The sequence below is a fragment of the Panthera uncia genome, chromosome B4 (genome assembly GCF_023721935.1).
Source record: "Panthera uncia isolate 11264 chromosome B4, Puncia_PCG_1.0, whole genome shotgun sequence".
Classification (NCBI taxonomy): Eukaryota; Metazoa; Chordata; class Mammalia; order Carnivora; family Felidae; genus Panthera; species Panthera uncia.
In genome coordinates this window covers 73,922,776-73,934,284 of record NC_064809.1, presented here as the reverse complement: position 1 = coordinate 73,934,284, position 11,509 = coordinate 73,922,776, and the positions used below count along the sequence as shown (strand labels likewise).

The 11,509-nt window shown below is 44.9% G+C and overlaps 1 protein-coding gene across 1 annotated transcript; it reads left to right on the top strand.

The window, feature by feature from the left end:
• Nucleotides 1-4,279: 4,279 nt before the first annotated feature.
• Nucleotides 4,280-7,705, top strand: TUBA1B (tubulin alpha 1b). Its single transcript, XM_049625388.1, has 4 exons — nt 4,280-4,388; nt 5,758-5,980; nt 6,124-6,272; nt 6,543-7,705. Exons 1-4 carry the CDS (start codon nt 4,386-4,388, stop codon nt 7,521-7,523), a joined length of 1,356 nt encoding a protein of 451 aa, XP_049481345.1. The 5' UTR covers nt 4,280-4,385; the 3' UTR covers nt 7,524-7,705.
• Nucleotides 7,706-11,509: the final 3,804 nt, after the last annotated feature.

The following is an 11,509-nucleotide window of genomic DNA, read 5'->3' as shown; positions in this document are numbered from 1 at the left end:
AAAAAAAAGAGAAGTTTGGAAAAAAGAATTTAATCAATTAGAAAGTACAGACTGAGGGTTGGGGATACCTGGGTAGCTCAGTCAGGTAAGCATCCAGCTCTTGATTTTGGTTCAGTTCATGATCTCACTGTTTGTATGAGTGATCTGTGAGTCGGGCTCTTTGCTGACAGCACGGAGCCTGCTTGGGATTCTCTCTCTCTCCCTCTCTCTCTGCCCCTCCCCCACTTGTGTGTGTGCACTCTCTCTCTCTTAAAATTAATAAATAAACTTTTTTTTTTAACGTTTATTTATTTTTGAGACAGAGAGAGACAGAGCATGAACGGGGGAGGGTCAGAGAGAGGGAGACACAGAATCTGAAACAGGCTCCAGGCTCTAAGCAGTCAGCACAGAGCCTGACGCAGGGCTTGAACTCACGGACCGCGAGATCATGACCTGAGCCGAAGTCGGACGCTTAACCGACTGAGCCACCCAGGCGCCCCAATAAATAAACGTTTAAAGATCTTCCTGTTTAAAAAAAAAAAAATTACAGACTGAGGTCAAAATGGAGGTAGTTGAAGTGTTCTTTCAAAACCATTCAGAAATACCCTAGCCAACTTCCCTTTATGTTCCATTGGCCAGAACTGGGGTCCAATCATAAGGAGACTGAAAAAGCAAGTAAACAACTGGTAAAAGGAAATAGGGTTCCCTTGATTTGTCCCCTGGGATGGAGCACATAAATATCCTTTAAAAAGAGAGAGCGTGGGGGCGCCTGGGTGGCTTAGTCAGTTAAGCATCGGACTTCAGTTAGATCATGATCTCGTGGTTCGTGGATTCAAGCCCCATATCAGGCTCTGTGCTGACAGCTCAGAGCCTGGAGCCTGCTTCACATTCTGTGTCCCCTCTCTCTCTGCTCCTCCCTCGCTTGTGCTCTGTCTCTCTCTCAAAAGTAAATAAACATTAAAAAATAAGAAGAAGAGGGGTGCCTGGATGGCTGAGTAGGTTAGGCATCCGACTTCAACTCGGGTCATGATCTCGCCATCTGTGAGTTTGGGCCCTGCATCGGGCTCTGTGCTGACAGCTCAGAGCCTGGAGCCTGTTTCAGATTGTCTCTCTCTCTCTCTCTGCCCCTCCCCCGCTCATGCTCTGTCTCTGAAAAATGAATAAACCTTAAAAAAATTTTTTTAATAATAATAAGAAGAAAATAAAAAGAGAGAGAGGTTATCTTGGCAAAGAAGGATGGAAGAAGGTGGTTTTTAGAGGGGCAACAAAGATTGGCTTCCACACAAACAGACATGGAGTTTGCATGCAATTAGGGGGAAATTTTAAACAGGTAAATAAACATACAAACAAGATAATTTCAGATTCTATAAATGCTATGAAATAAGGGAATGTGATAATAAGTGATGGGAATATTATGGAAAATAAAGCTGATAGAATTTACTAATGGGTTTGAATATGACAATATGAGAAAAAGATGATTCAAACTAATACTGATTCTCATTCATAAATGAAACTGGAGAAAGATAATTAAGGATCTAAAGTCATACTACCATTAACTGACAAAATTAAAATTGTGTCTAGAACTATCTGAATCCAAAACCCATTTTCTTTCCCCTATACCATGGTGGGTGGGGTGGGGGGGAGGGCAGGGAGAGAACACAAAATAGTATATGTAAATTTATTAACACTGTGATAAGTAAGAATAAAGGCTAAATGTTTGAAAATAGTTGATGCTTGGTAAGTTATTGCTACTTATTTTTGTCTTTCCCTGTAGAGCTGGTTAATAAAGGAACAAAATATAAAGTGAACTGTTGTGTCTAAACCACAATATGGAATTATCAAAAATGTTCTGACTGCAAAGAACAGTTAAAACAGTAGCAAATGGCCACAATATTAAGTAGCAAAGATGGGAGTGGCTCAAATAGCAACACAACATTTCCATTACATCAAAAACTCAAAGCAAATTGTTACAAGCTCTGAAACAGTCCAACAAAAGAAAGATCTATAATATAATCAGTTAAAATGTTAAGACAGTGGATAATACTGTTTATATCCCAGCAATAGATAACTACTATTTAGTTGCTAAATATATACAAAGTATATACATCTATATATAATACAAGTAAATAAACCTATGTAAGTTTAATATGGGTACAAAAAAAAAACAAATGTCAGCTTTTCCTTTCAGGTACTAAAGAGGTAGCAAAATATACTTAGCATTATTCAATATTTTTCTGGCATAAAGATACCAGATTAGATAATATTTAAAAGTCCTTTTTGGCTCTAAATTACTCTCTAAAAACCAAGGTATCATCAGGGACCTAAAAAAACCCCTCAAATACTTCCTTATTCACAACAGGGGAATTCACTGAAACAAGGCTAGCAAAGCTAATGATTTTAGGAAGGCGTCTAGGGAAACATATAGGCCCATAGGAGCAAATCTCTGCAGTGAAAGCTCTAAGGTTCTGCAGAGAGCTAGGAGAAGGGAGGTGCCTGCTTCCAAATGGCTTTCATCCAGAGCAGACAGCAAAATGGAGTTAAGCAGGGTGGTTCCCTAACATTCATTCTTCTGGGCCAAGCAAACTAATCATTTTCCATCTCCTTTAAGAATAAGTGAGACAATATTTAAATATATTCCTGTCCCTGGTAACCCAGTTTGGAAAATGTGTGTAAATTTGGATCTTGAGTTGAAAACCTTTTAACAGGATTACAAAAAATATATATTTATTAGAAATAAAAGAAAACCTCCTTGTTTGTATTCCAGGTTCATAGAAGTGGAGATATTATATATATATTTATAAAACTAGAAATATATATGAAATCAGAAACATACACACACACACACACATATATATGTCTCATTACAAACTACACACACATATTAATAGTGTAAATTTGTTATTTGGTATGAAGGGTGAAGGCTTTACCAAATCTGAGTAAAGTAATAACTGAATTTGAGCTATGACTTGTTACTGTTTTATGTTTACTTTTTCTGTTACTAACATATCACTGCAAGGATATCTTGAATAGTGTAACAGCAATAGGTTTCTGTTAGGGCCATTTTAAAGCCACACTTTATCCTAACTAACCACTTTATGCATTTACAAGGGTTAGCAATATATAGTTTATGGTCTTGTAATAGATTCTCCTGAAAGGCAGGGTGAGGTCTGGGGGGGAAGGGGTACCCACTATTATCTGGGCCTCCAAGCAGTGCGCCATAACCAACTGATCTATCTTGACATAACAGAAAGCATTTATTATTATATAGAGTTTTACAAAGCTCTAAATATAACACAAGGATTCCCTACTTCCTAATATCCTTCGGTGTCAAACAATTTCCTCTCTACCCAAATTTCTGTTCTCACTACTCCCATTCAGCTACCAAATGTGAAATGTACCTTTGTGGGGTTTTTCTGTTGTTGTTGTTGTTGTTGTTGTTGTTGTTGTTTAAGATTTTATTTTTAAGAATCTCTACACCCAACTTGGGGCTCAAACTCACCACCCCGAGATCTGGAGTCACAGGCTCTAGCGACTGAGCTAGTCAGGTGCCCGTGAAATGTATCTTTGAATATCCTCCCATTTTAAAAGCCCCTAAGACTGTTCCATAAAGTTGTTGGTTTAGGTCTAAAAATGGGGCCTAGTAAGTCGTTTTAACAGCCTCGATGTTCATTGCTTCGGTACTACTTTTTGAATGACTGAAATACTTTTGCTTCCAACGTCTTGCACCTTACTTTAACGAACAAGTCATTACAATAAACCAAATAAAACTAGTCTGTTTTCTAAACCTTGCATCCTCCACATTACCAGGTAAGTAAAGAATGCACTGCCTGCCTTTAAAGGAACTGAGAAAAGAAAAAGGCAAAACTCACTGACAAATTGTGGCAACATGAAAATAATCAGCTGAGCTAGCCGGACCAGAAGTTTCTGCATTTCATGGTGCTTCATCTTTAAAACTGTATGGACTTCTTAAGTCTTAGGGTTCGTCCATATTAAGGCAAGCCTCCTTTCCCGTTCCCACGTTGGCTGGTTTCGGAACCTGCGCCCGCCGCCCGCCCCCCGCCCAGGCCCTGGCAGCCATGCGCCAAAGACTGCAGCACCCGAGCTCGCTGTCCGCAGGCGCGGCGGACCCCGCCCAGCAGGCCCGGAGCGGGGAGGGGGCTCCGGTCCAAGAAGCCCGCCTCTGCGGCGGCCGAGCCGGGCGCCGAGTGGGCGCGCCGGGCCGGGGGAGGGGCCCGCGGCAGTGGCACCGCCTGTGCCCGCCCGCCCCTCCCCGGACCGCTACTTAAGTGGCTCCGGCAGCGCCCCCGCTTCAGTGCGTTACTTACCTCGACTCTTAGCTTGTCGGGGACGGTAACCAGGACCCGGTGTCTGCTCCTGTCGCCTACGCCTGCTAACCCTTAGCCATCATGGTGAGTGGACCACTCGCGGCGCCGCCCTCGCTCTGGAAAAACGGGAAAAGCCAGCCCGGCGGTCTCGGACGGCCTTTTAGCCAGAGATCAGCGCTCCTCGTTTTGGAGGGCGAAAAGCGAGGCGAGGGTGGGAGTAGTGAGAACGGCTGGGGCATGGAAGGGGGGCGCATTTTCTTCTCTGTCTTTGGGAGGGGATGGCGGAGCCCCAGCTCCCCAGACCGTGGTTGGGGCTCTCAATTAGCCCTTACCTCCGGGGTGCAGTGACCCGAGACCCTACAGTCCTTTCCCGCGCGTTCCCATCCCCCCTTCCTTCCCCGGCCTTTGGCGGGAGCGCGCGCGGGCTCCACGCCCTCACTTCCTCCTTAGCGAGAAGAGCGGAGGCGGGAAGGAGCCGGAATACAAAAGCGCACGCGCGACCGTTACCTTCCCGCCAGGGAGCGGCGGGAGACCGCCCCTGCAGTCTGCGCGTGCGCGCTGGGGCCCTGCGCGTCCGCCACTGTAGGGCGTGTCGTCTGTTAGCCTGAATTTTTTTTTGTTTTTTAACGAAAGAAAAGCTACATGTGGAGAATCCTCCGTGTTAGTGTGCTGCAGTACGCCAGCGTATTAGGATAATTTGCTCCCAACAGCTTCTAGACTCCCATCTGTCCCTTGACCTATGTTAGGAATGCGTGTAGGAGCAGCTGGTGGCGGTGAGGGATTTTGAGAGAATGGAAATCGGATCTTGGTCCAGATCTGGGCTGCTGATAATCCCCTGCTGCGCCCTGACTGATGTGGGGGTGCTAGGCTAAGCCTAGCGCCCGGGGGAGCAGAAGATGGTTGGCCGAGGTAGCACCTCAGCAGACGTGGCCGCTGCGTGTCTGCAGCTGCGCGGTCCCGCTGGCCGCAGGCGGGCGCGCGCGCGCACACACCCTGAATTGCTCATTCATCCGGTGCCGCAAAACCCCGCCCTTTGTCCCTGTGGCGAGACATTTCCTCTGCACTGTTCTAGCCACGTGCTTCCTGTGATGGTAGCTGCCCGGAAATCTGGCCGCCTAGTCTAAAATGGAATTCTGAAGCCTGAGCACTGGATGAATGGCCTCCCCCCTATCTTGGTGCTCCAAAGGAGAAAGCTGTGACTAAGCTTTCTTGGTCTGGAACGAGGCCTTCCCAATTTACAGGGTGAAAAGAAATACATTAAAAGCAATGCCGATTAAAAAGTGTAGTGATTGTCTCCTAGAAAAGATGTTACATTTTAACTAGTTTTAGAAGGGGAAATTTGTAAGATTGATTACTTAAGTTATTTTGTTCTGTTTCACAGTCACTACTAGATTAGTTTAATGCTGATTTTTTTTTTCTTTTTTTTTTTTTTTTTTCCCCTTCTTTGCCACAGCGTGAGTGCATCTCCATCCACGTTGGCCAGGCTGGTGTTCAGATCGGCAATGCCTGCTGGGAGCTCTATTGCCTGGAACACGGCATCCAGCCCGATGGCCAGATGCCAAGTGACAAGACCATTGGGGGAGGAGATGACTCCTTCAACACCTTCTTCAGTGAGACGGGCGCTGGCAAGCATGTGCCCAGGGCAGTGTTTGTAGACCTGGAACCCACAGTCATTGGTGAGTTGGCCTCAGTAACCCAAGGGAGATCTCAGGGCTCTTGAGACAGGAGGTCTGTCGTGAGGGCTCCATTGACACCCTGGGGTTGGGCAGGCGTGTGCAGGTTGTGAGTGACGGGTGGCTGCTTTGTTTTTCTCTTCCAGATGAAGTTCGCACTGGCACCTACCGCCAGCTCTTCCATCCCGAGCAGCTCATCACGGGCAAGGAAGATGCTGCCAATAACTATGCCCGAGGGCACTACACCATCGGCAAGGAGATCATCGACCTTGTCTTGGACCGAATTCGGAAACTGGTATGTTTGTTCTCCAGAGTAAAGTAAATAATGACCCTAAGGAAGACATTTGAAATACGATCTTTTCTTTTCAAACACAGAATAGAAATATAATGGAGTGAGGACAACTGGTAAATTATTCCTTGATAGGGTTTTTAAATTTTCAACTGCAACATGATTTATTTGGTGTCATTTTATAAACGTCAATGAAGATATTTTAAGTGAAGAAATGCTTTGTAATTCTGGGAAGGTCTATTATAATCTTTCTTGTCTGTTCCTTTTTTCTAACAGGCCGACCAGTGCACAGGTCTTCAGGGCTTCTTGGTTTTCCACAGCTTTGGAGGGGGAACTGGTTCCGGGTTCACCTCCCTGCTGATGGAACGTCTCTCTGTCGATTATGGCAAGAAGTCTAAGCTGGAGTTCTCCATTTACCCAGCCCCCCAGGTTTCCACTGCTGTCGTTGAGCCCTACAACTCCATCCTCACTACCCACACCACCCTGGAGCACTCTGATTGTGCCTTCATGGTAGACAACGAGGCCATCTATGACATCTGTCGTAGAAACCTCGATATCGAACGCCCAACCTACACTAACCTTAACCGCCTTATTAGCCAGATTGTGTCTTCCATCACTGCTTCCCTCAGATTTGATGGAGCCCTGAATGTGGATCTGACAGAATTCCAGACCAACCTGGTGCCCTATCCCCGCATCCACTTCCCTCTGGCCACATATGCCCCTGTCATCTCTGCTGAGAAAGCCTACCATGAACAGCTTTCTGTAGCAGAGATCACCAATGCGTGCTTTGAGCCAGCCAACCAGATGGTGAAATGCGACCCTCGCCATGGTAAATACATGGCTTGCTGCCTGTTGTACCGTGGTGATGTGGTTCCCAAAGATGTTAATGCTGCCATTGCCACCATCAAGACCAAGCGCAGCATCCAGTTCGTGGACTGGTGCCCCACTGGCTTCAAAGTTGGCATTAATTACCAGCCTCCCACTGTGGTACCTGGTGGAGACCTGGCCAAAGTACAGCGAGCTGTGTGCATGCTGAGCAACACCACAGCCATTGCTGAGGCCTGGGCTCGCCTGGACCACAAGTTTGACCTGATGTATGCCAAGCGTGCCTTTGTTCACTGGTATGTGGGTGAGGGCATGGAGGAAGGAGAGTTTTCTGAGGCCCGTGAGGACATGGCTGCCCTTGAGAAGGATTATGAGGAGGTTGGTGTGGATTCTGTTGAAGGAGAGGGTGAAGAGGAAGGAGAGGAATACTAATTACCATTCCTTTCAACCCTGCAGCATGTCACACTCAGAACTTAAGCTTCAACATTAGCTGACAGGCATTAAAGCTTCTGGTTAGATTGTCTTCACTTTTAACTGTGACCATGTCTTATTTTTCCATGTGTACCTGTCAGATTTTTGCATCATGTCTCAAAGTAAAGGCTTTATGAAAGGAAGTTTGACTTCTGTGCTTCTTCTGAATTGCTTTCTCCAATTCAAGATGTACTACCACTCATCTACATCTGGAAGATAGTCTGCAACAGGGTTGTAATACCAAGGATCCATCCAGCTTTCTGTGTAGCTGCCTGTATGGGGAAAAGAGCACACTGGACTGGAAAAGCAGGAGAGCTAGATTTTGACACTGATGTGTTAATACCACCTCAGTTTCAGAACGCAGGTCAAAGCGGGTTTAGGAAAAATTAACCTTTGTACAACAAAATGGCTGGCTAGATGAACATTTGACCACAAGGAGGTGAAAGCTGTTTCTAGCCCTATCCTATTGGGAGGGAGGAGTGGCAGGATCAGAATTCCTGGTGATAAAAATCCTACCATAGGGGAAAACCAAATGAGGCATGGGTATAGGAAAAACAAAGCTATGGATGTTTGCAAGAGCAGTGCTTTAGGAGACAGTGAAGTGGCAACATTTTTCAGGTTAGGATAGGGTTAATAATTTACAGTACTTGGTGTAGCATACATTTTTTTTAAGTTTATTTGCAGGGGCCGGGGTAGGAGTGGAGGGGCAGGGACAGGAGAGAGTCCTAAGTAGGCTCAGCAGAGCCCCACACAGCTTTAACTCAAAAACAGATCATGCCTTGAGCCAAATTTAAGACTCCAATACAACCAACTGAGCCACCCAAGTGCCCCAACATAACTGTACATTCTTTCAAGTATATAGTTTGGCTGCATTTAAATGACTATGGAGAAGACAGGCAAGCAGGATGCAGATAGAGGGTTTAACCTAAGAGAAAACGTACATTTGAAATTCAGGAAGTATAGGGACTATTAAGGTTGGCTGGAGATGTTGATCCTTGGTTTAAAGAGTAGGGAATACCAAAAATTTCCCAGTTTTTTCCCTACAAATTTACAAAATAGTTCTCTACTCCTGAAAGAAATGATCTGATTTGTCACATATTTCTGAGAGAAAGCTCTCTTGGGTGGCACTGTAGACTGATAACACAAATGCAGCCACCACAGGTCTTGGGAAGGCAAATGCCAGGGCCTTAATGTACCATGAGGAACCCTAAACTGAATTAGTGACCAAATGGGGATTGAAGGTTTTGAGTTAGTGCTGAACTCACAAAGGAAGTCGGTTATGTGAGCCATCTGAAGACCCTCTGAAATATCCCTCTCTGTTCTTTTCTGCAAAACAAGAAGGAAAAGTAGTTAGGCCAGAGCCTGGGAAACAGCAACAAATCAATGCGGAGAAGAGTTTGCTCTTCAGGAAGACGGCCTGGATGGCCTAAAATCAGGGAAGTAAGCACACATTCCATAGAGCGTGTGCAGTGGTGCCTTTTCAGAGACCTGAGGCACAAGGCAGGTACAGGATAAAGCCAGAGTTTCAACTGCATCTGTTCTGTTTTGAATGGGTTTTGTGTGTGTGTTGGAGGTGGGGGGTTTATATTTTTAAGAAAATTAAAAATCTAGGAGCCTGGGTGGCTCAGTCAGTTAGGCATCCGACTCTTGACATTGGCTCATGTCATGATCTCATGGTTTCATGAGTTTGAGCCCCACGTCAGGCTCTGTGCTAACAGCGTGGGCCTGCTTGGGATTCTCTCTCTCTCTCTCCCTCTCTCTCTGCCACTCTTCCATTCACCCTGTCTCTGTCTCTCTCAAAATAAGTAAAAAAACAAAAAATTTTGATAAAAAATGTTAAAAAAGAAAAAAATCTGTAATAAACCAAAATGCTAAGATGACAAGCTGGTAGTAGGTATGTAGTTGTTTGCAGTTTTATCTATTGCCACATAACAAATTGCCCCAAAACTTTGTGGTTTAAAATAATATACGTGTATTACTTCAGGCCGTTTCTGAGGGTCAGGAATTCAGTGGTGGTTTAGCTGGTGTAATTCTGTCTCTGGATTTCTCATATAAGGTTGTAGTCAAGATGTTGACTGAGGCTGCAGTTCCCTGAATGCTTCATTGGGACTGGAAGATTTACTTTCCAAGGTGGTTCACCTGCCCGTCTTGCAAGTTGGTGCTGGTTGTTGGCAGGTGGCCTTAGTTCTTTCACCAGATGGACCTCTCTCCAATAGGGCTGCTTGAGTGTCTTTAGGACATGGGAACAGGCTTCCCCCAGAATGGGTGATCCAAGAGAGGACAAGTTGGAAACTGCAGTGTTAGGGACTTAACCTTGCAACTCACACTCTCATTTCTACAATATCCTATTTGTTACATGTCAGTCCTGTTCAGTGGGGGAGAAAACTGCACATTGACAAGAGAGAAGAATCAGTGGGAGTTACATACAAACCCCTAAATCTTAACTTCTCTATAGTATAGAACAATACCACTTATCCTTTTTTTCCCTGTATGGTTGATATATTTGATTTTTTAAAAGGGAGGAAGCTTGGGGTGCGTGGCTGCTGTAGTTGGAGGAGCATGTGACTCCTGATCTCAGGGTTGTGAGTTCAAGCCCGTGTTAGGTGTAGAGATCACTTAAAAATAAAATCTTGGGGCATTTGGGTGGCTCAGTTAAGTGTCTGACTCTTGATATCAGCTCAGGTCTTGATCTCAGGAACAAGCCCCATGTTGGGCTCCATGCTCAGCATTGAGCCTGCTTAAGATTCTCTCCCATCCTCAGGGCGCCTGGGTGGCTCAGTTGGTTGAGCAGCCGACTTTGGCTCAGGTCGTGATCTCGCAGTCTGTGAGTTTGAGCCCCGCGTCGGGCTCTGTGCTGACAGCACAGAGCCTGGAGCCTGTTTTGGATTCTGTGTCTCCCTCTCTCTCTGACCTTCCCCTGTTCATGCTCTGTCTCTCTCTGTCTCAAAAATAAATAAACGTTAAAAAAAATTAAAAAAAAAAGAAAAAAAGATTCTCTCCCATCCTCTCCTGCCCTTCCCCCACTATCGTGTGCACTCTCTCAAAAAAAATTTTTTTTTAATAAGGAATAATAATTGGAACACCTGGGTGGCTGAGTCGGTTAAGCTTCTGACTTCAGCTCAGGTCATGATCTCAGTTTGTGAGTTTGAGCCCCTTGGTGGACTCTGCACTGCCAGCACGGAGCCTGCTTCAGATTCTCTCTCTCTCTCTCTCTCTCTGCCCCTCTCTGTCTCAAAAATAAACATTTTTAAAAGAAAATTTAAAAATTTTTAAATTTTAAAATAAATAAATAAAAAGGAGGAAACCTCTACTTTAGAGAGATTTTCCATTTTCTACAGTTCAAGCTCAAAAATTTTTTTGTTGTCTTAATTTAAGCTAGCCTTTAGAATAAACACCTCCTATCTACATTCCTCCTGAACTATCCAATCCTCTTTATACTCTAATTATTTGGTTACTGATCCAACTGGCTGCTTGAGTTCAGTATTCCCTCTGTCCCTTCTGTTCCCAATCGTCTTATATGTCAAAATGATGATTAGTAGTTACAAGTACTCAAAACCTTTGGTGACATGAAGTACCAAGTGGGAGACTGGGGGAGGGAGGCAGGGGGGATGCCTATAATGAAGTGCCAAGGCAGCCAGGAAATGCCATCAAGTATTCCTTTGGGGGGCACTGGGGTCTGATTATCTATATCTCTGCCCTGGCAGCAAGCACAATGCCTGGCCATGATTATGGCCCATGGAATGCTCTAATGGAAGTAAAAATAAAGACTGTTTATTTCCCCCCTAGGACAGATTCTTTATTATTCTATTCAATATCAACATTAAACCCAAGGGGTTTGTAAAATGTATTCATTCTGTTTCCAGGCCCAGGTCTCTTTAAGCATCTCCTGAGGAGTTGACTTTCAGGGTAGAAAGGACTGGGAAACAGACTGAGACACTTGACTTTTT